The sequence below is a fragment of the Typopeltis vanoorti genome, chromosome 18 (assembly GCF_054136105.1).
Source record: "Typopeltis vanoorti isolate ZY-2024b chromosome 18, IOZ_Tvanoo_1.0, whole genome shotgun sequence".
In the NCBI taxonomy this organism is placed as follows: Eukaryota; Metazoa; Arthropoda; class Arachnida; order Uropygi; family Thelyphonidae; genus Typopeltis; species Typopeltis vanoorti.
This window is the reverse complement of record NC_143566.1, coordinates 10,934,640-10,959,410: the sequence shown is the minus strand read 5'-3', so window position 1 is coordinate 10,959,410 and position 24,771 is coordinate 10,934,640. Positions and strand designations below refer to the sequence as shown.

General features: G+C 36.2%; 1 protein-coding gene across 1 annotated transcript in view; it reads right to left on the bottom strand.

Moving 5' to 3' along the window:
• The window catches only part of Nadsyn (NAD synthetase), a 396,250-nt gene that overhangs the window by 287,752 nt on the left and 83,727 nt on the right, over window positions 1–24,771 (bottom strand). Inside the window, exon 7 of the mRNA XM_090408625.1 lies at window positions 10,754–10,842. Coding sequence (XP_090264751.1) covers window positions 10,754–10,842 — 89 coding nt within the window. The remainder of the gene's footprint in view (window positions 1–10,753; window positions 10,843–24,771) is intronic.

Here is a 24,771-nt window from a genome sequence, read left to right as displayed (position 1 = left end):
TGCAGCCACTGTAAGACTTTTATACCACCATACTTCAGCATTTCTGGTCGAATATCATCTACTACTACTGCTGCCTTACCATATTTCAAGCCTTTGATGACTTTTTCTACTTCAAGTATGGATATGTATTCCTGACTGCATGCCTGGTCAGTGTTTTTTATCACAGTGCTGTCATCACTGCTTGTTTCATTTAGCAGTTTTTCAAAGTAATTACTCCATACTCCAAGGATACCTTTTTCTCCCGTTTTCATGTCACCTTTTATCATCTCTAATTACTTTTACAGCACTCTTACCTCCATTTCTAAGCTACTTCAACAACCTCCAGAATATCTTCCCACTTCTTGATATTTATTTTCTATGTTCTTGCCAAAGCCCTCTCATGACTTTTGTTTAGCTAGTTTTACACAGTGTTTCGCTTTCTTACATTTGTCTCTGTATTCTCTAAGAGCAAAAGCTGACTTATTTACCAGGAGCTTTTGATATGCTTTCTTCTTTTCCTTCACTGCCTCTTTAACTTCCCGTGTCCACCATGAGTTCTGATTTTGTTATCCTTGCAGACAACCTCACCACATGCCTCTCTGGCTGAATCAATCAGGGTTTTCTTCAAGGCTTGCCATGGAATCTTCAGGGTTTGGTTCCTGTTCTTAAACTCTTTCATTTTTTCTTCAATAATTTTTGTGTATTTTAGTCTACAGTTCACATCTGTGAGCTGCTGCTCAACTTTTATTCGCTTTAAAAGTTTCTTACATGTCATTCTTTTCAATATGAAATTCAATTTTATCCTGCTCAATACTAAATAGTGATCACTTCCAATTTCAAATCCTTTGTACCCTCTGGTGTCCTGCACTAGGGAGAAAACATCACTATCAACAATAACATAATCTATGAGACTTTTCTTATTCCTTGCCTCTTCTCTCCATGTGAATTTGTGCACATTTTTATGTTGGAACATGGTGTTAGTAATAACCAGTCCATGTCCTGAGCAGAAATCCAACAAATATTTGCCATTATTATTAGCTTTGCTCTTTTCTCCAAATTTTCCCAAAATATTTCTGTATGTCTCACAATTATTTCCTACCTGCTATTTAGATCCCCAACAAGGACCAACTTTTCCTTTTTCATTGTGTCAGTTGCTTTTTCTCAAGCCTCAAAAAATTCCTCTACTTCTACCTTAGTAGAACTTTCTGTGGGACCATAGGCACAAATAAGTCTCATTGTCCAATTCCCCATTCTGATATTTGCCCACATCACTCTACTTGAGACTGCCTGCCATTCAAGAAGATTAGCCTCTTATTTTGTGTTGAATACTATGGCTACTCCTTCTTTTCCTTGATTGTCATTGCCTGAATATAACATTTTGTATTTATTGCTCAGAAAGATCTCAACAGTTTTTGTCTTTTTTGTTTCAGTCACCCCTATTATGTCGATCTGGTACTTATCTAATTCTTCAGCAAGCTCCATTTCTTTGCCATTCCGGCTGCTTATGTTGATAGTACCGATCTTTAACTCTGGTGATGTTGAGTTGGGGTTTGTTTTCAGATTTGTTCCAGTAGCTGACGTTTCGCTGTTTGGCCTGGTTCCCTGGAGAAAACAACAGGGGCCTTGTTTAACCGGGCGACACCCCAGCTGGCATGAAATTTTGTCATGTTGTACCATCATTTTGTATATTGTTTTAAGCCAATAAGAATACAATTTGGTCGGCTAAATCCCAAATTGCCAGCACATCCTCGTTCGTTCGGTATCCAGGTAGATACCCAACAGGGTGCACCACGAGAAGGTTAGGATTGGACATTAGGTCAGAAGTCCTGGTCGGTTCTCCTCATTCCTTTAAAGGCTATGTGGAGGTCTCCTCTCAGTTATACAGCTTTGACCCTTAAGCGCTCCTGACCCTTAGAATGTTTACAACAAATATATACCTTCGCTGACACAGAAAAACTGACCAATAGTTGAATGAAACTTCATGAATGCTTCCATCTAATTGGAATTCTCAAGAGACCAATATCACATGTGTTGCCTATTAGTTTCTCTGGTTATACAAATATCACTCATTCTATAATAAATTTAGTTTAATCCTTTATCCAAGTGTGAGCAAACAAAGTTTGAGCCTGAAAGTATCTTCAGGACTGGGGTAAGGTGGTGCAACACCATGATGACTCCTTGCAAAGGTGGAGCAAGCTACTAACACTCCTAACTCAGTATCTCCCATAATGCAAAACACATCTCCTTGCGGATATGTCTAATGTTATGCATTAAGGGAAGGGATACTACCCAGACTAGTTTCGACCTTTATTGAGGTCTCTTCAGTGGGAGCCAGGCCCACCATTTGGCAACTCCTATAGGTAGAGATGACCTTGCTAATGCTTCTGGCTGGTATCTCCACTTGGGCCTGGCTCCCACTGAAGAGACCTCAATAAAGGTCGAAACTGGTCTGGGTAGTAGCCCTTCCCTTAATGTATAACATTAGACATATCCGCAAGGAGATGTGTTTTGCATTATGGGAGATACTGAGTTAGGAGTGTTAGTATCTTGCTCCACCTTTGCAAGGAGTCATCCTGGTGTTGCACCACCTTATCCCAGTCCTGAAGATATATTCAGGCACAAACTTTGTTTGCTCACACTTGGATAAAGGATTAAACTAAATTTATTATATTCTAACCAAGTGAAAAATAAACTTTCAATATCACTCATTCTGTAAAACAGAAAATTTTAAAAATTTCTGTAACACTGTAATTTTCAAGGATATCAATTTGCATTTTTTAAAATTCTCTGAATGACAGTTTTAGAAACACCTCTTTCCAATAACAATGTGACTGTTAATACATATTTTTGGGAATACATATACCTGTGCTTTTATAGAAGTTACAATTTTTTCTCCATAAGTGTCATTATGAATCACAGATACAAAGCACTGCAACTTGAATACAATTGTACATAAATGAATTTACGTTTTGGATGGGCTGCATTAGTCACAGGCTAATAGTTTATCCTTTTTGTAGACCATGAAGATTTAAGATTATTTGTGATTTTTTTATCTTTGGCTGGTCCTAATGCTTCTCTCAATAATTTATTCTGAGATTGCATATGAATCAAAACTAGATGGGAAGAGACCTCTGCACACCCTTAAAGGAATGCTAAGTAACCTACTGGACTTCTGACTTACTATCTAATCCACACCTTCTTGTGCCACACTCCATAAGTAGATATCCATATGAATATTCAACTAATGAATGAGCTAACAATTTGGGACTTAAGCCAACCAAACTACATTCTGTATTAGTGTAATGACAATGGTGTCACTTTGGAGGTGTATCATAAGCTTACTCACATGGCATGCTTCATCGCTTCAAAAATCCTTCTCAAAATCTGGGCATCAACTACACCTTCAGAACTGAGCATGCTCAATTTTACAAAACAAAGATCAACTCAAGACAGAACTTTCAGTCCTCTTTCATTTATATGTTGTTAATGGTTATTCTAAAAAAAGTTTACAAGATTCTATTTTCAAACCATTCCTCTCTATAATCAGAACATCCAATACCAAGATCTGATTGCCATTCCATGTATTGGCAATTCATCCATTAGAATTGCTTCTCTTTTTAGAGATCATAACATCAGAGTGACTTTCAAGCCAATTCAAACCATTCACAGCCTTCTGAGGTCGCCTAAGAACAGCATCCCCTTTTACCAACACCAGGGAGTCTATAGAATACCATGTTCATGAGGTCTGGCCTACACAGGACAGACAAGCATTGTATTTATGGTGAGAAAGAAGGACCATGTCAGAGATGTTGCACATTGAAGAAAGAGATATTTCCACCCTGCTTTTTTCCAGACTTCTAAAGAATCCATTACACTTATCCATTCACATGGACCTCTCCTCTCAACAGAAACCAAGAACTTATATTAAATGACATCTGGAAATCTTTCATTAAATATTTTAACATCTTAGATTTCAATTTTTCCAAGCTAATGTCAGTTTTTGATAGATGGATGCAACACCAAAGCGAGATTTATGGTGGCTACTTATCAAAGATTGGAACGCAAAAGTGGGAGAAACCAAGGAACAACAGGTTGTTTTGGTTTAGGTATTCATAACACTGCAGGGAAGAAACTAGTTGAGTTTTGTGCAGAGAATTCTTTGTTGCTAATACCTGCTTTAAACAGCACAAACTGAGATTGTACACATGGATATCACCTGATGGACAATACAGAAATCAAAATTAACTATATACTTGGACAAAGACGATGGAGAAGTGCAATTCAGTCTATCAAGACTTTTCCAAGTGCAGACTGTGAATAATTGCTTAGATACATGTGAAATTACGGAAACTGAAAACGTCACAAATGTCGATCAGATATGATCTTGGAAATGGCTGAATACAATATTAGTATACAGAACAGATTCAACACACTCAATTTGTGTAAAAGAGAACCAGATGAATTATGGGAAGAGATTAAAGATATAATTAAAAAAGAAGCAAAGAAGAATATTCCGACAGTTTGTAAGAAGAAGAAGAAGTTTAAATGGCTGTCAGAAGATGCCAAAACTGCTCAGGAAAGGAGGAAAATGAAGGCCACAGGAAATTTGCAGGAAGTGTGGCATTGGAACACAGAGTTTCAATGACAAGCCAGAAGAGACAAAGAAAAATTATTCCAAAATTACTGAGAAATTTGATTTGATAGAAAATTTTTATTTATATATACAGGGTGTTCGGGATAAATTTGACATATTTATAATTAATTATATTTTTCCGTAAGTTACATGTATTAACACACACTTCTCTTCATTTAAAAGTTTGGACCCTTCTTCATTCATATACAAGATGTCAGAAAGGATGGATAGCTGGAACCCACCTGAATCATGGAAGAGAATAACTTGTATCATGATGATTCGTGCCCGCCATCAAAATAAGGATATTACGACTGCTGCCCAATGCTCCCTGAATACAGTAAAAACAATCAGGCATGAACTAGAGACTTGCAATGGTGACTACGAGGATGTAGCAAGAAGAAAGATCCCTAGCAGACGATCTGATTGCGTTCGTACAGCAGAATTCCTCGCAAATCTGCAGGAACAGGTGTTGAAGAACCCTGGCATTGGAATTCGGGCTTTGTTCGTGGAGTTGCTAACTGTAGTCAAGCCCTGGATAACAAGGGTAGCCAATGGTAGGCCGTATGTATGGCAGCAGGATTCGGCCCCTTGCCACACCTCTGGGAAAAGTCAAAAATGGTTGTCTGAAAATTTCTACGACTTCACCAGTCCAAATGTTTGGCCTCCAAACTCCCCAGACCTTAACCCCATGGATTATTTTGTATGGGGCGTAGTTGAAAAAGACACCAATCGCACTTCCAGTAATACAAAAGCCCAGTTAATGGATAAAATTAAAACAGTTTTTGCGGCCCTTCCCAGGGAGACTGTAGCATCAGCTTGTTCGAGGTTCCGAAGCAGAATTGAAGCTGTGATCGATGCTAATGGTGGTTATTTTGAGTAAATCTTGTTGATAGTATTGTAATTAACTCTGCCTGTAATGTTTTTTTGTCAATTCATTAAATTTAATAGATACAAAGAAGATTTTCTTTTTCCTTACGAAACTGTCAAATTTATCCCGAACACCCTGTATATATATATATATACTATATATATACACAGGAATACTTTTGTATAGCGCAGTTTTTGGTCTAACGCAGTTATTATTATTACACTAACATTGTCAACACTGACCGGCGACTCCTGGGTGCCACAAGTGACAGTCGAGAGCCACATTTATGCAGTAGTTATTCAATTGGCTCTCATGTAGACACGTTCTTTCCCATGGCATTTTATTATTCACATTAATATTAGTATTTAATATTTTTTTATTATTTAAGTATGAGTGAAAAGAGACAAAACAAAGAAGACACTGTTGGAGTAACAAAAAAACGCAAGTGGTTGACATTAGAGAAGAAACTTCAAATTATAAAATGTCATGAGAATGGCGCTTCGTTTGCTAAAATAGCACGTGAGAATTCAATGGATGAGTCATCTGTACAAACAATTATTCAGAGCAAAGAAAAGATTAAACAACATGGAATGAGCACCGCTGCTTATATGTCTAAGTGATCACGAGAAATCGATCTTCTACAATGGAAAATATGGAACGCCTTCTAATGATCTGGATTGAAGATTGTAATCAAAAAAATATTCCTTTGAGTCAAATGATAATCCAGACAAAAGCAACAAGTCTATATGACAAAATAAAAGAAAATGAAAGCGAAAATGAAGGAGGTACAACCAGTGAAACTTTTATAGCAAGTCGTGGGTGGTTCTACAATTTCAAAAAGCGTATGGGACTCCATAACGTAAGAATCCAAGGTGAAAGCGCAAGTGCTTACACTAAAACTGCAGAATTATTTTCCAATGAATTGAAGGAGCTTATTGAGAAGGAAGGCTATACAGATTATCAAATTTTTAACACTGACGAGACTGGCTTGTTCTGGAAGAGAATGCCATCGTGCACATTTCTAGCAGAGAAGGAAAAAACATAAGCTGGGTATAAAGTGTCAAAAGACCGATTGACACTTTTACTAGGAGGTAATGCATCAGGTGATTTAAAATTGAAGCCACTGTTAGTGTACAGAGCGGAAAACCCAAGAGCTCTTAAGGGCTTTACAAAGAATTATTTACCTGTTCATTGGCGTTCAAATAAAAATGCGTGGGTGACTCGTTCAATTTTCGAAGACTGGTTTAAAACTTGTTTTTACCCTGAAGTTAAAAGCTATTGTAAAAGGAATGATATTCCTTTCAAAATTTTGCTTTTATTAGACAATGTGCGAGGCCATCCAACTCTATTGACTGACTTAGATGAAAATGTCAAGATTCATTTTTTCCCTTCAAACACAACATCAATTCTGCAGCCAATGGATCAAAGGCGTTATCTCCACTTTCAAGGCTTACTATTTAAGACGAACATTAGATCAAGCTATTAAAGCTGCATCAGAAGAAGATTCTTGGACTTTGAGTAAATTTTAAAAGAAATTTAACATAAAAAATGCCATTCAAAATATTGATGAATCTTGGCAAGAGGTGACTCAAAAAGAAGAAATCTCAGAAAGAAGAAATCTCAACAGAAATTGTGCAGATGGGCAAAGATCTTAGTTTTACAAGTTTAGATTGTAACAATATGAACGAATGTATTGATTCTCATTCAAATGATCTGGATGATGAAACTCTTTTGGAGTTGGAACAACAACGAGCCTATGAAGCAGAAGAAGACAAAGATGACCCCACTGATGTCATGGCTGAAGAATTTTCCTTTGTGAGAAAAATCGACGAAGCTTCCGACTTTCTCATAAATGCCAATCCGAATTTGGAAAAAAGCATCAAAGTGAGACAAAGTCTCAATAATGCCATCAAATGCTACAGAGATCTAGTACTTGAAGAGACAAAGAAGACAAGGATGGTTCAACAAACACTAAAAGACTAATTTAGTAAAAAGTAAATTACTGCACGCTAAAATTGAAGCAATATTTGTTTTGTTTTCTACAACTTTTATATCAGTTTTAAAAAAACTTATTTGTTATTTAGTTAATAAAAATAACATTTTTTTCCATTTTTAAACATTTTTATTATCCTAAATTTTTGTAATAAACAAATTAAATTGAAAACCTTTATAAATAGACCTCGAACCACACGGGTTTGCATAGCACAGACGCTTCTTGGAACCAATTAACCATGTTATACAAGGTATTCCTGTATGTGTGTGTGTGTGTGTATATATATATATATATATATATATATATATATATATTAGGAGAATTCATTTTTACTCGGTAGGAATATTATAAAATAAGTTTAATGACTATTACCGAGAGAAAAGATGGCAAGATATATTTAACAAGATACTACTAGTTTACTAGTTTCGTTACAAGAACATCATCAGGTATCAAAGGAAAGCTATCAAGTCCTTAAAAGATAATAGTAACATAGTTATCATTCCCGCAGACAAAGGGAATGCAACTGTCATCTTAAACAAGTCTGATTACCATAATAAAATCTTGGAACTTTTAAATAGTGATACCTACTCAGAAATTGCTAATGACCCTACAATGGAACTACATAATAGAACTAATAATTTATTAAAAACCACCTTAGAGTTACAAAAAAACATTCGGCTTTCTCTTCGGTCGCTTCATCCCTTGGCGAGACTGTATGGTCTCGCCAAGATTCACAAAAATAACTGCCCACTCAGACCTATAGTTGAGGGCATACACTCTCCCACTTATAATCTCTCCAAATTTCTAGCGAGTTTTCTAAGAAATCTTTCTGGAATTTCTTCTTCACATATTAAAAACTCTGCAGATTTTGTTTCTAAAATCAAGGACATCAAACTTAAAAAAACAGATTTAATGGCAAGTTTTGATATTGTTTCTCTCTTTACAAATGTTCCTGCTCAAGAAGTCCTCGATCTTCTCAAGAATAAATTATCAAAAAAACTCTTTGCTCTTCTCTCCCATTGCATAAAGTCAGGATACTTCAAATATGATAACAAGATCTACTTACAAAACGCAGGTCTGGCTATGGGCAGCCCACTCTCTCCGATTCTTGCGGATATATTTCTCAACGAATTTGAAGGAAAAGCTATTAACTCCTTTCACTTTAAACCAAAAGTCTGGTTCCGATATATTGATGATATTTTCCTCATCTGGGAAGAGGGCGTCAATAACCTCTATTTATTTTTAGACCACCTAAACAAGTGCCACGAAAAAATCTCTTTCACCCTCGAACTGGAATCGGATGACTGTCTTCCCTTTTTAGACCTCAAACTTACCAGATGTGCTGAGAACATTAAAATCTCAATTTTTAGAAAGCCTACTCATACTGACAGATACCTTCATGCTTCCTCCCATCATTATCCCCCACAAAAATGTGGTATTATTTCCACTTTAGCCCACTGAGCCAAATCATTACTTACCGAAGAAACAGAAATTATAAATGAACTCAGTTTTCTTAAAAAAACGTTTATTAACAATGGCTTCTCTGCAAAGAAGATTGACAAATTTCTTTCCCCCAGGCACTCAACTACTGCTGAAGATCCCCCTCCCCCAAGAGCCTTCATCTCCTTGCCTTACATCAGCTCTCTTTCACCAAAACTGGCAAAGATTCTCAAAAAATTTAACTTCAAAACGTGCTACACTACGCTTCCAAAACTTCGTTCATTACTTTGCAAACATAAACAGAAACATCTTCCTACTCAGTTTCCAGGAGTCTACAAGATTTTGTGTGATTGCGGAAAGCCTTATTATGGACAGACTGCCAAATCCATCCTTCTACGTTTGGATGAACACCGTAGAGATATCTCCTATAACAGGACTAGAGCTAGCGCTCTCTCTAGCCACGTTCTCTTTTCTGCTAACTCAGACGAAGGTCGCCAGCACATTGTAAACTGGACTCAAACTGCTAATATCCATATGTGCTACGATGAACTCGAAAGAAAGATTGTTGAATCAAGAGAAATTTCTCTAGATTCCTCTCATATCAACAACAGCCTGAGTTACAATCTCTCGGACGCACACGTTGCTTCTGTTCAGTACTGGCGCACTCGCGACAGCGCGTAGTATTCGTTTGTATGGAACTCATACTTGCATTTTTTCAAACATGCTACTGTTTTTCACTTCTTCTGTTAATACAATTTTAAGTCTCTGTAATTTTTTTATATATTTCTTTGAGTATGATACCTGATGATGTTCTTGTAACGAAACTAGTAAACTAGTAGTATCTTGTTAAATATATCTTGCCATCTTTTCTCTCGGTAATAGTCATTAAACTTATTTTATATATATATATATATTTATTTTTATTAAAAATTTTTTTTTCTCCACAAGAAGTCAGGCTAGGTTAAAAGATTAACGAGCATTTAGATTCATTTTACTTTTGTATAGTGCAGTGCCATGTAGCTTGGATCTTATACATATGTATTTTTCCTGATAACCTCAATACACAGGTTGAAACGTCGAACGTTACTTTCCTAAGGTTAAGTAAAGTAATTATTCTAACATGTGTGTTGTGTCTCTATAAATTCTTCACTATGAATGCTGACCACCATGTAACCTTAAAAGAAAGAATGGAGGAGGTCTAGACTTACTCCAGAGATCTCTTTAAAAAAAATCCTCAATACTGACAAAGAAATTGCATCAGAATCTGTATATATATATAGAGAGAGAGAGAAAGAGAGAGAAATTAAAAAAAAATGAAGCAAAATTTGATTGAAATTGTCACTGAGGCATACAGTCTGAAGTCATTATTGTTTGTTAATTTTTCTAACCATGAAAAGCATTTAAAGTCTTTTTAACAATTGATGATCACATCAAACCATATGTTTAGTCTGAATCGAATGTCAAAACTAAAAGAGACAAAAATTGATTCTTTCTTTAAAAAGAATGAGATTCGCTCCTTCCCACCTTCAGAAAAATGTCAAGAATCAATCCCCTCTGACCCTCCAGCCTCCAAAACATTTTTCTTACTATTTGTCACACACCAAGGAGTTTACAGGAGAGAAGGAAATTTTCCTAGCTTTCTTCCTCCAAAAATAAGTTGAATGACTCTGGTCCCTCCCTCAAGCAACTATGAAGAACTTCATCCAATAAAGGTAACTTTCTCTTACAGGGAGCGTTTATCTAGCTGATCATTAAATTAATGAACTATGATTTTACAGATGTAGCTGGTTGTAACAATATGAATAATTAATATAAAAATATTAATTGCTTATGAATTCACCTGCATGAATTCCAAAGCTCTTCACAGATTTCATAGCCAAGGCAAGTGTCCAATGTACGTATTACAGCATCCCCAAATGATACAACTTCCTGAAAATAAATACATCAGAATGAACAATATTATTTATATCTTTATTGTATATGATTATTGATTCATTTATAATACAGATGAATATAATAATACTCTATTTCATATAATACATTTAGTTTAATCCTTTATCCAAGTGTGAGCAAACAAAGTTTGCGCCTGAAAGTATGTTCAGGACTGGGGTAAGGTGGTACAACACCAGGACACGCCTTGCAAAGGTGGAGCAAGCTACCAACAGTCCTATCTCAGTATCTCCCATAATGCAAAACATCTCCTTGTGGATATGTCTAATGTTATGCATTAAGGGAAGGGCCACAACCCTTGGGTTGTGTAAGATAACTTTCAGGCGCAAACTTTGTTTGCTCACACTTGGATAAAAGATTAAACTAAATTTATTATACTCTAACCAAGTGAAAAATAAACTTTCAACTCTATTTCACAATCTGAAATTTATGATGAATTTTGTCTTTGGCAGAAAATGTTGAATCCATACATTGCACTTTCTTGCAGATAAAATTATCTATATCATGTTTTGTTTTTAACAGAATATCTATAATTAACTAGTAGATAACTGCCTCCACTTCCATGTATGAAAATCTACAGCAAAAAGTAACTTAGAAAAGTAAATTTTAAGACATGTGATTAATATCGCCATAAACTCAGGTGGTGTCAAGAAACTAGTTTTTTTACTTTTTTTTTTTTAAATAATAATAATCCTACCATTAAAAGTTGGAACCCTATAGCATATCAGTACTGCAGATACACTGCACTAGATTAATTTGGAAACCCTACTCTAGAGACTAAACAAGTTACTCTTGAGAGACTCCAAACAAGCAGGCTAGGTAGGGAAGGGGGAGTCTCACACCAAGGAACGAAATTCAAGTACCATCCAAAAGATTCAAACATCACTGCCATAGTGGGATTTGAACTCACAGCCAGTTTGTTGGAGGGCTATCTACTTCACTAACTAGATGGCATGTTCGATTAAAGAAATACACTGGGGGCAAGCAGTCTGGTAAATATGAACAGAGGTGATGTCTAAGGTAGAAGGTAAAGTGATCCCACAGGCACTTTCCTTGAGCTGCTGTTGTTAAAACTGAAATTTAACGATAATGTAAATTAACTGGTGAAGATAGGAAGATATTAAGTTGTTTACTGATAATGTAAAAATCTTTGGAAATCAGAAGGCTGAATACTATAATGATCAGAATGTGTTACTCAAAGTGGAGTGGGAAAGTGAGTAATTATGGATGAGAGCCGAGAAACAGCTCTTCAGGAGGACACACTTAAGAGGTGATGAGGATGATACTAAGGATGGCTTCAATAGTCAAGAAAACTGATAAGTAGAGACAAAAAAGTGGCTATTCCATTGTATTAGGCTTTAAAGTGTGTCCTCAGCTCACATCCCTAGTTACTCACTTTTTTCCTCCATTTCCAAGCACATTCCCATTATAAGTTCTACTAAGAAACACAAGGTTGTTACAATTTAGTTGCATTCCAGGTTAAATACATTTTATTTCATAACTCGCAATGTGGTGTAATTTAAGTTATACTGAATTTATAAGATAGTTCTCGATAGCTAGTGTGCAGTGTGTGAGTTGGTCAGCATTATATGAAGCCTTAAAGTTATGTTATTATAGTGCAGCTAATAAGATCAAAGAGTTTATGAACAATGGTAATCAAGATGTCACTGTTGTGGGAATTTAACATGAGAGACTTTATAGGATGGGAGAGAGAGAGAGAGAGAGAGAGAGTGATGGATTCAAAGGTGAAACATTTGTGGAAAGTGACAACGGTAAAAGAGAGTATCAGATGTTGTCAAAAATGAGATACCAGTGTGGATAATGCTTCTGGAAAAATCATGAAAATGTAAGAAAAAATAGAAGAAATGAAAAAGAATAGTAACAGAGAATGTAAATCTATTGCTAAGATATGATAGGAGCAAATTGAGAAGAACTTAGTGCAAATGATTTATTGAATAGCATGTGCAGGAGAAACATTGTATGTATGTATGTGTGTGTGTGTGTGGTTTTTTGATGTATGGAGAGCATTTGATGGATGAAAAGACTTATACATAATACTTTACAAGAAATTATATTCACGTCTTTACTCAAGCATAAGCAACCTAAGTTTGCACATGAAGTATCTTCATGAGTAATCTACTTGTATACAGAAGCTGATGATTTCACACTGATTGCTTCAGTACCTCATAATGCAAAATACACTTCCTTTGAGATATGTATATTGATATGCATTATGGGAAAGGTCAGTATCCATACGAATTTCAACTTTACTGAGGTCTTATGGGAACTAGACCCAGGAAGATATTAAAGATAAATCAATGGAAAAGTAATATATTTTCCATAAACAAGGAATTAAATGTTGCTTCACCATGTTATTAAAATTTCTCTCGTTTTAATCCTTTATCCAAGAGTAAGCAAAGTTGTGTGTAAAGTATCTTTTCGATATAATTACACCATATAATTGTAGTATTTTTAATAGCATTGTGTTCTCTTGGTACCTTGTCATGACTTTTCCAGATCTATAAAACATAAATACAAATTATTATTTTTTATTTGTTTGTTTCTGCAGGATAAAAAAGTGCTTTTGAATATTGATCATCGTCTAAAAAAGACAATAAGCAGCCATCTTTGCAGTTTGCTAATAAACAGTGCAATTGAACACACAAATAATCAACTTAGTCAAGAATAAATCTTTTGGATTGAATCCTATTGCATAACAGAGCAAATGACACTTTTTTTTAAATAAATCTGTTCAGCTCTTCTAGAATGGAAACATTCTTTGAAATATAAAAACCTGGGAATATGTTATTGTTCCTACATCTCTTTAGGAATGTGAGCTGGTTCAACAGTTTAGCCTTTTTGCACTTTAAATGCTCTAGTTAATGCATCTTTTTTTTTTACTTCCCCAGTAAGCCTGTTCATGACAATATGTAGGCTTTCAAACCAATAAACATCAATTATAAAAGGAAATACATGGTTTATATGGTCATAACAATATAAAAATGAAAAGCGACATTTCACCACATATACTTGTGGCATCTGCTGAGGTAGGATGAACAAAAAATTCAATAAAAAGCTAACACAAACTATAATGGATGAAAAATATAACACTCTTTACAAAGAGTTTGTTTTGAATATCACCTTACTTGAAACATCTCAAATCTTAAATACAAATCTTTGTTATATTATCATGATTTCTTAACTATCTGTCTTAAAATGATCTGATCCAGATCATTTTAAGACAGATAGTTAAGAAATTCTGAATTATGCAGCGTCAAGCAAGCAACAAAAGTATGTTTCCTGGGTAGAAGGTTCATGATGTAACTGAAGGAATATTGTAAGCAAGCAGAACAACTGAAGGATATGACTGTGCTGGTTGGAATGAATGACTTGAAAGGAGCAAAGTATATGGGTATAACAGAGAGGATCTGAAAGAGTTGTTGAGTGAGGTGAAAAAGAAGAACAAAAGAGTAAATATTGTGAGCTTGGTGCTATGTAAGACAGGAGTAAGCTGAGGAGGAGCTGCAACTGCAAATGAGTCAGCAGACTGCTCATGAGAAATAATGTGCAGTATGTAGATATATGAGAAGCACTGATGGCTGAAAGTTATCAATGCTTTTCATATATTGGTGCTTCAATAATGTTATATAGTAAGCAAGTTTGTAATAATGGTGTTTGCCATAATGAGTCAACAGAAATCATTACAGCTTCAATTATTAAATTAGAGGTGAACTTTACATAGGCAAATGATATGTATGAGGGGGTGGGCGGGCTATAGATGGGTATTCTTGATATGGAGAATTACAGAGACCAAACGGAATGGAGAATGCCATTTCAGAAGATGTGAGGATTGTAAGCTAGTTGTTTATTCAGGAGCTGATTCAAAGCATTATGGGATAGCATACTAAGGAAAGATCACCTATTTTCATTAGGGAAAAAAAAAAAAGAAAGAGTGCTTCTTCATTATAATCCCATTAATAATAGGATACTTTTTATTAGATTGAAGTCATCTTACCAATGTGTCAATTGTGGTTATTTATGCATTCCATACAGATAAAGAGAGTAAGGAGTTCTATAAAAACCTACAAACTCTTTTGGACTGTTTACCAAGAAGAGGCATATATTTCCCCTTGGAGGTTCTTCATAGTGGGAAAGTGTATAACACTTACGCCCAAGTGTGGCAGGTTTGGTATGGGAAAATGTAATGCCCATGGTGAAAGGTTGCTGGAATTTGCTCAAGCTAACAGATTAGTTATTACCAATACCTGCATCAATACTTACAATGCAACTATACTTGATAGGTCAAGGTATCAGATCAAACAGTCTAAGCCAAGAATTTTTGATGTGCAAGCTTGTCTTGGAGCAGACAGTGATACATACCACCAGCTAGTGAGAGCCAAAGTAACACTGAGATTACCAAATCTTCCAGGCCAGGCCTGTCCCACTAGAGTAACCCTAGTGGGTTCACAAAAGAAACATCAAAATGATTAGATACTTGCAGACTAATGAGGAGAACACACCTGAAATGCTGTAGAAAGGAGTCAAGGTTATAATACAGGATACAGCCAAGAAGTATCTAAGCCCCAATTAGAAGACCAAGAGACCCATGGGTCTCTGATTCATCATGGGATCTAATCAAACGGAGGAGTTGGAGAAACAAAGAGATACAGGGACTGAAGAATATAAGAGATTAAATAGAGAAGTCAGAAAAGCCATCAGCAGGACAGGGAAATTTATCATGCTAAGAAATGCAAAGAGTTAGGGTTCCAGATGAGGAAACAATTATAAAAGAATGTTTTGATTAGTTTGTGACCTTAAGCACAAGATTAAGCACAAATTGAATGTTATCAAAGACAGGAATGGAGCAGTATTAACAGAAGTAGTGGAAATTAAAAACAAGTGGAAAAGTACTGTGAGGAACTGTACAACAGAGAGGATAAGGAAAATTTGAAGAATCCTCTTACCATGAGAATTTTGATTTGGAACCACCTTCACTTAGGATGAAGTTGAAAGAGCAGTTAAGGAGCTCAATAACAATATGCAGATGGAATCCCAGCAGAGTTAATTTAGGCTACAGGAGATGGAGGGTAAGAATGATTCCCTGATTGATTACAAGCATATGGGTGACAGAATCATGGCTTAAGACTGGAAGAAGTTGGTATTCATACCACTGCATAGGAAGGGAAATATGAAGGATTGAAAGATCAGTAGAACTATTAGTTTAATCTCTCAGGCAAGCAAGATTTTATTAAAGATCTTTCTAAATAGGGTTGAGGCCAAAGTCGAGGTAGAGATGCCTAAAATTCCTGAAACCTGCTTATTCCTAAGAAACAAGCAGGTTTCAGGAAAGGCAAGGTATACTAGAGATCAGATTCTTTGCTTTAGACAGATCACTGAAAGGTACAAAGAGTGTAGACTCCATCTTTCCAAAGCTTTTGATGTTCAGCATGTGCAATTGTGGAAGGTAAAGAAAACAATAGGTTTTCCTCAACAGGATGATAGCCAACTTGCACAGTGAGCAAGAATCCACATAAGATTGGATGTTGGATTAACTGATTGACTTCAGGTAGGCAAGGAAGTTAGGCAAGGGTCAGCAATCTGAGGTGTGCTGATGATATAGTATTCCTTTGTAATGACAGGGAAGAACTAGGATGAATCCTATGATATGAATCGTATGATGTACAGCTTTCAGGATATTACATACATATTACATAAAACAACATAAAAACAATTGTAAAAATCATATTAAAAGGGATACAATAGGTTGAAACGATTAAACATTAAAAATTAAGAATCAGGAGTCAGAGCTCAATCCTTAAATCCTGGATCCACTCCAGGGATTCTGGGATCAGTTTAAAAAAGTCCTCTTTAGTACCTGAGAATGAGTAGATAGGGCACTCAAGCACAATGTGATTGATGGTCTGGATCCCACTTCTGCATTCGCAGTTTGGAGTATCGGACCAGTTCCATTTAAGCAAAAGATGCTTACATCTCCCATGTCCTGTTCTGATCCAATTTAAAGGGGTCCATACATGTCTAGGGGGATCGAAGCCCTCTAGACGAGATGTTGGATTTGAAATGGGAATTTGAAGCCAATACTCTCCCCATGAGTCGCATAGGTCGAAGTTCTGGTCATTCATTTGTATTGCACTCCTCCAGGGAGGGTGCCTGGATTTCAATCTTTGTAAAGTATGGAAGGAAATGTCTTGGTGGATAGGCAAGGAACGGTTTCCAATTATTTTTGTCCATAATTGGCTTAAGGCTTGGGTCCTGTAAAGTGAGGGAAGGACTATATTACTGAGAGTTGGGAGCCAGTAGCCAGGAGTAGATCTTAGATCTCCAGAGATTATCCTCATAGTTTGATTCAGCTAGATATTGACTAAAGAAGCATGTGCACTGTTCAGCCACACAGGAGCACAATACTCTGCTAGTAGATGAGCTCTTTCTGAGCAATAAATACAAAATGTTATATTCAGCAATGACAATCAAGGAAAAGAAGGAGTAGCCATAGTATTCAACACAAAATATGAGGCTAATCTTCTTGAATGGCAGTCAGTCTCAAGTAGAGTGATTTGGGCAAATATGAGAATGGGGAACTGGACAATGAGACTTATTTGTGCCTACAGTCCCACAGAAGGTTCTACTAAGGTAGAAGTGGAGGAATTTTTTGAGGCTTTATAAAAAGCAACTGACACAACTCACCAGTTTTTGTCTTTTTTGTTTCAGTCACCCCTATTATGTCGATCTGTACTTATCTAATTCTTCAGCTAGCTCTATTTCTTTGCCATTCAGGCTTCTTATGTTGATAGTACCGATCTTTAACTCTGGTGATGTTGAGTTGGGGTGTATATTTTATTTATCCTATATATATATATATATATATATATATATATATATATATATATATACACACACACACACATACAATTAAAAAAGTTAGGAAAGATTAGCTGATTTATAAAGTACTATCTCCCACAAAGGGGATAAACGTAAACCATCGGATTTAACTTTACTTCAGTCTCTTTTAAGTTAGGAGACGGAAGTAAAGTTTCACGTTTCTTTATAAAGCTGTTGCACGAGGAAACGACTTTTGTAAAGGACTTTTGTCTTGTTCCAATGAACTTTATGTCTAGTGTTGATGGCATGGTCTGCAAGTCCAGACTGTTCAGATTCAAGGTGCTGAATATAAGACTGGTGTTCTTCGAGCCGAATAAAGGCAGATTTTCCTGTTTGTCTGACATATGAATAAGATAACCCACAAGAGCAAGGAATCTGGTAGACACCTGGATAACTGAGATGTGGAGGCTTGTCCTTTGGAGAAGTGAAAGGTGGAGATTTTTCTGAATGGTCAAAAGGCAACAAAAATATTTATTGGTTTTAAAACTTTTGCTATGCGTACACTAATGCCTTGCACATAAGGGATAGGAATATGCGTTATTTTTTCTATTTGAAGAGGAAGACAAATCAAAATTACTGAAAGCTCTTTTGGTGAAGGAATTCTTATATCCAATAGATAAAAAAGAGGAAATAATGTACTGCAATTCTTTCTGTAATATATCGTCTGAAGAACAAAAGGAGTGGGCACGATGAACCAGTGTTTTAATAGTTCCTGCCTTTTGACTGGGATGGTGATGAGATTCAGAATGGATATAATGGCCTGTATCTTCCTATAGACTGAGAAATGTAGGTTACCATCTGGTTGGCAAAGAATTAAAAGATCTAAAAAAGCTAACTGCTGATTTACTGAAACAACTACATCTATTTAATGGTAATTCAGGATCTTAGTAAGAATTTCACATTTAGCCCTACTTATGCCTTCTATATTTAATTGGCATATTTTTAAGAGTGAGCCCATATTCTTGATTCTCAGGTCCTCGGTAGGTGTATATCGGTTATCTGAGCGCCTGTGTCCGTGAGTCCTGCTAGGAGAGTACGGAGTCATCTGTCCTATGTGATCCTATGTTCTTTCTCATCTCATCTAGATGAGATGAGAAAGAACATAGGATTTAAAGTCAACCCTAGCAAGACAAAGATTATGGTATTCAAAGGAAATATAGCCATGCAACTTTAATGGAGAAATAATTGAGAAAGTCAGCAAATTTGAATACCTGGGATTGCAGTTCAGAAGACATCAGAAAAAGATTAGGAATGGCTAAAACAACAGTGAGAGACTCGTCTAAAATCTGGAGAGATGATCTATCTTCACAGGAATGAAGCTAAGGATTCTGGATGGAGTTGTTTTTTCAATAGCAACATATGAATGTGGAACCTGGACCCTAAAAAAGTCTGATAGGAAAAGGATAGCTGCTTTGAGATGTAGTGTTAAAGGAGATTGTTGAGCATCTCATATACTGAAAGAGAGACAAATGGATAAGTGCTAGAAAAGATCAGTAGAACTTTTTAAGACTCCTTAAGAGTACTGACCTGACAGAGGAAAGCTGAAATACTTTGGACACACTGAAGAAAGGAAGGAGGACTTCTCAGAACAGTAATAGAAGGTAAAGTTCTTGGAAAAGAATAAGAGATAGACCCTCATTGCAATGGATGGATGGTGTGAGTAGTACTCGGAGAGTCAAAGACTGTAGAAAAGCATACATTAGGACCACCTGGCAAAGACTTTTTTGACACATCACCAACGAGCAGAGTGGCCATGCAGCATCGAATGATGTCCAATGAACTATGGATGGATGGATGGATCATTAAATAGAACAGTAAACATCACAGGTTCACATCCAATCTAAAGTGCATAACTGAATGGATGTTTCTGGCATCAAATTTTGAAAACATCTAAAAATAAATATTAAAGTAGATTGGAGGTACATAGATGAAGTCCAAAGCAAAAAGTCAGTTCATATTTAAAAATAGTGATAAGGTTCCAACAACTGCATTGGCACTTTTAAGTATATACCAGTAATTAAAAAAATTATATGACAGCAAAAGAGCAATATTTTTGAGATGAGATTAATTCCATACTAGGCTGTTAACAAAGAGCTATTTTTAGAAAGATTGCAGAATGTGTTCCGATGAATAGTTTTCTAAAGTTTTGTTTTTCTCAGTAGCCCTCAGACTTGTTAGTGGGATAATGGGTGTACAGTATTTTCAAAAAACCTTGATATTCTTTTTCCATCTAATATAGAATACTGGCTTTCTAAATTATTAGCTTTCTTCTAGAGAATTTCAATGGGAAGATTGTCCAAAACTACAACTTTCAATGAAATCAGAAGAAGAAATTTAATTTAAAGCCCTCTTCAACATAAATTAATAAGACAGATTTTATTTCCAAGATAAATATTTACCTTGGAAATATTGTTTTTTTATTCATAACATTTTCTGCACAAAAGCTTACTCCAACTTAACAATTTTACAAAAACAGATCACAAACTTTTTGTTGTGACCAAGATGGCTTAGTGATTTTACCTACTAAAAAAAAAAAAAACAGAGATTACCTTTTTACTGATTCAACTAACAAGCTTCTGTTGAATATCACTACACCACCTGTTTATATATTTTTGACCACTCTTTTACATAACCATTTAACAATTTTCTGCATATAGATGAAGATTCCTGTCAGACAAACCTTATCAAGCAAACATTGCCTCTAAAGAAAATTTGAGTACTGTCTTGCTAACATCAGTTTCTTAAGAACTGTGCTTGTTTCATTAATGCTCAAGGTTAGAGATGCTTTGGCTCGTTCTGATGGTAGGCAGTGAATAATTAGATACACATGAAATCAAATCTTTTTTGTTTTCCATGTGCAGTATGGACTATACAACTTGTGAATATTATTCACATCTCTGATCTTACAATAAACAAGCTCAATAATTAAATTAAAGAAGGATGATACATACAGATTTCAACCATTAACACTTTGAGTCCTATCGATGTAAATATACATTGATCGCATGTGAACCCAGAATCCCATCAATGCATATTTACATCACTAAATTAAAAAATTCCGAAAATAATAATATATGCTTGAAATTCATTATCAGACTGTACTGTAGTAAAATTTGAACCTTCAACTTCATTATCCATGAGGATGGTTGACTTTTATCAATAAAAAAGGGAATTTATATTAGTATATCGTAATGCCTGCCCATCAGCTGCATCACGTACAATCGCACGTGTTCATGTTTATATTACATCGCACCATCATACTCTGGCTGCTCGAATCTAAACAATATAAGGAATTCACGACTCTCTTCTTGTACTTGAGAGATCTGTCTGAATTGGACAGACCAGGACCCAGTTGTGCCTAAAGCAGGGGTGTAAAACAGTTCTTGAGTAAAAGTGAATTACAACAAATGCTCGAGGAAATGCTCGATAAAGAAGGATCTGAATTAGATGACCGGGCAGACAGTGATCCAGAAAGAGGAAGCAGATCTCCCCACAAATGTGAGCTCTGAGTTAAGCAACAGTGATGCAGAACTTTGAACGAGGGGGTGACCAAAAACAGGTGACTTGCACACCATGACCTTGTGGCGTACGAGTATCGGGAAGAAGTGGCACCCACAATAGAGATGTTCCAAGGGAGAGAGTCAAGGTGATGTCATCACCTCATGGGGCAATCACAGAAACTTCAGTATTGAAACAAAAGATTATAAAGATATTTAAGGGGACTGAGACTGAACAGAAAGGCTCTTTTTTTTCCTTCTTTTTACTTCCCTTCTCAGAAGATTCAGTTCCGACTGTGAGGAGACGAGGCTGTACCAGTGGGGTTCCTGTTTCAATGCACAGAAGGACAAGGAGGAGGCTACTACCCGAAGATGTGGCTGAGACATCAGCAGCAATGTCAATGGGATATCTCCCCGATATCATCGGACTGTTTCCAGGACAATATCCACCACATGGATGCGAGTTCTCCCCGATACAGACCAAGTGACTGACCAGCGAGGGCAGAAACAGCCGTCGTTGTAGGAAGTCCGAAGAAAGGATATCGTCTGCAACCCAAGTTGAGAGCACTGTAGTTAACTATGGAGCACCTAAGCGACTACTGTACCCTGAAGTAAAGGAACAGAAGCAAGAAAATCTGGACTGAAATTTTATTCGTGTAACTGAAGTGTAAAGGCATTATGGGAAGGGTCACTTGATCCTTCCCATAATGCATGTCCATAAGGATATGTGCTTTGCATTATGGGATACTAAGGCAAGTAATGTAAAGTCATTAACTTCTATATACAAGTTTCAAACTCCTGAAATTACTTCAGGTGCAAACCTTGCTTGCTTACACTTGGATAAAGGATTAAACCAAGAATATAACTTCTTGCCATCTTTAATTTATAGTATAACCAATTGATAAACTTCCAATGTCTTATTACCTTAAGAAGAAGAAGTGGCCCAGGCAAAACCAGTTGTTTGTTGACAGCTAATATGTCTATAAATTTGCTAGAGGAGATAATTCACACACAGGTTGTCACATATGGAAGGGGAAAAGAAGCACAAAGGATGCTGCAATAAGCCCCCCTCCCTTGCTGGATTTTCTGTTACAATATACAAACTTATCCTCCAAATTCTGCAAGTCATTGTGGATTGCTGCTCAACAGTTGTCAACTTAACAACCAACTTTCAAATTCTTGAAAATTTAACAACCAGCTCATAAATGCCAGTGTGGGTCAGCTCCACTGAAGATATATGGTTTTCACCACTACAACCTCAACAAATTTAGTTGCATCAAATTGCTACAGATTTGGGAAGCACTCATCCTCTGTACTTCAGCCCAACAGCCAAGGACACCCATTTTAGCCCACTGGGGGGGGGGGGGATAATTGAAAAACTTAGGCTCACTTTTGGTTGCCAAGCTTCAGTCTCATTTATCAGTATAGCCTGCATGCACATATATTGTTCTGTGTTCCCTGATGATGGTAATTTGACTTTGGCAAAATATTGTAAAGTGTTACCTTTATTATAAGTGTTACCTAAAGTGTTACGTTAGTTACCTTTATTGTAATTAATATTTGCCTACAATTTAATTTCCTTAAAAAAGTAGTTATGAATAGCCAATGTATAAGTCTTGCCACCAGGCATAATTTAAATTAATACTTCAATACTGTAAGTGGTGTGTATGTTAGGAGAAGTTACTACTGATTGTAATGATTGCTTTTTTTTTCTTTTTTTTTTTTTTTTTTGTTGTTTAGTGAATAATGTACAAGTTGCAAGAGGGAATTGTGAGTAAAAGGGAAAGAAGTAAGTTTTTTGCATGGAGTGGTAGAAGCATGAAATGCATTGTCTGAGAGGGTAGTGAAAGTGCAGATAGTGGACGAATTTATGGAGTGGTATGACAGACTTTTGTTGACCTCCCACAATAAGACTTACGACTCCATGGAGGTCAGGAAAATAATAATAATATTTAACGGCATTAATTCTCAACACAGATTATTAATAAGAAAATAATATTTATTTAACTGATTTGCTGATATTTCACTGTATTATATCCAGCATCTTCAGAACACCAAACAGTTTGTCACAGTACATGAACAACAATTTATTTATTTATTCTTATGGCAGAATACAGCTATATTTAAATGTCCAATGTTGAAAGCCACTCAAGAGCCTCCCTTGTCACTTCATGTATCTTCTCCTGCAGGTCACTGTGGAAATGGCGAATGGGGCAATTTGATATGTTTGATATTCTGTAGAACATGAGTACAATCACAGTAAGGACTATTTGCCATATTCCATTTATGTAGGAGATAACTGCACCTGCCCTGATTCTGTTAATAGTTGCCCATAGTCTTCTAGGAACGATGAAGCCAGGCTGGTAGCTGCAGGGATCTTTCACAAGAGAGCCATTTGTTGGCAGGTTCATAGCCCATTGTTGGTTCCACATGTTATGAGTTGAAGGTGCTGGACCAGAGAAGGCTCTGGTTGTGTCACAAAATGGATACCTTGACTTCAGACAGGTTCCAGGGGAATTTATAAGGGATGAGTGGAGAGGCAGTAGGGAGTTATATGTGATTTTTTCCAGTTCTTTTAGCCTGCCTTCTTTGTATATTTGGTGGGGCTATGTTGGAAAGTGACCCTGAAATCCACCCCTCTGTCATGGCTATCATGCTGATAGCCATGACAGAGGGGTGGATTTCAGGGTCGTGCTAATTGTGAGCATGTTGGGAGTCAATATGTTTGTATGAACACTTCTTTCTCAGGATGGTGTGCAGTACTCTGCAGCAGAGTAAACAAGGGCCAGGCCTAAGATTCTAAGATCTCAGCTTTGCAACCTCAGCTAGTTTCACTTACTTGAGATGGTTTTTTTTTTTGTTTTATTTGTTTTTTACTTTACAAATATGATTTTTGTAGGTCAGTCTTCTATTCAGGTTAACTTCCAGGTACTGCAGATGAGAATCATGCTTGACTGGGCTGTCACAGAAAATTAGGTTGAGTTGGCAGTTTGTCTCCTTGTTGCTAAGATGGAAAGGAGTGGACACTGTTTTGGTAGGGTTTGGCTTTAGGTGCCACTGCTCGAAATCGAAATATTTGAGTACCCTTTGGACACCAGGTCCAAAGGGTACCATCCCTACAGATCTTTTTACTCAGCTATTGACAACAATAATTTGGTATAACAGCAGGATTAGTTTAAAAAAATTGTAACGGACAACAAAAACTAGTCCCAGTGCTATACCAAGCTCTTATTGTTCATGTACTTTGACAAACTGCTTTTGTGCTCTAAAGAGGCTGAATATAATACCAGTGAAATATTAGCAAATAAGGGCCAGGCCTAAGATTCTAAGATCTCAGCTCTGCAACCTCAGCTAGTTCCACTTACTTGAGATGTAAAACACTGCAAGGGAAAGTAAGTTAAAGAAATAATGATTTTCTTATTAATCTGTATTGTTAATTAATACCATTAGATAATTTGACATGAACTGCCAACATAGTCTTTCTACTTATTCTGTATGTCATTAGCATATCAAC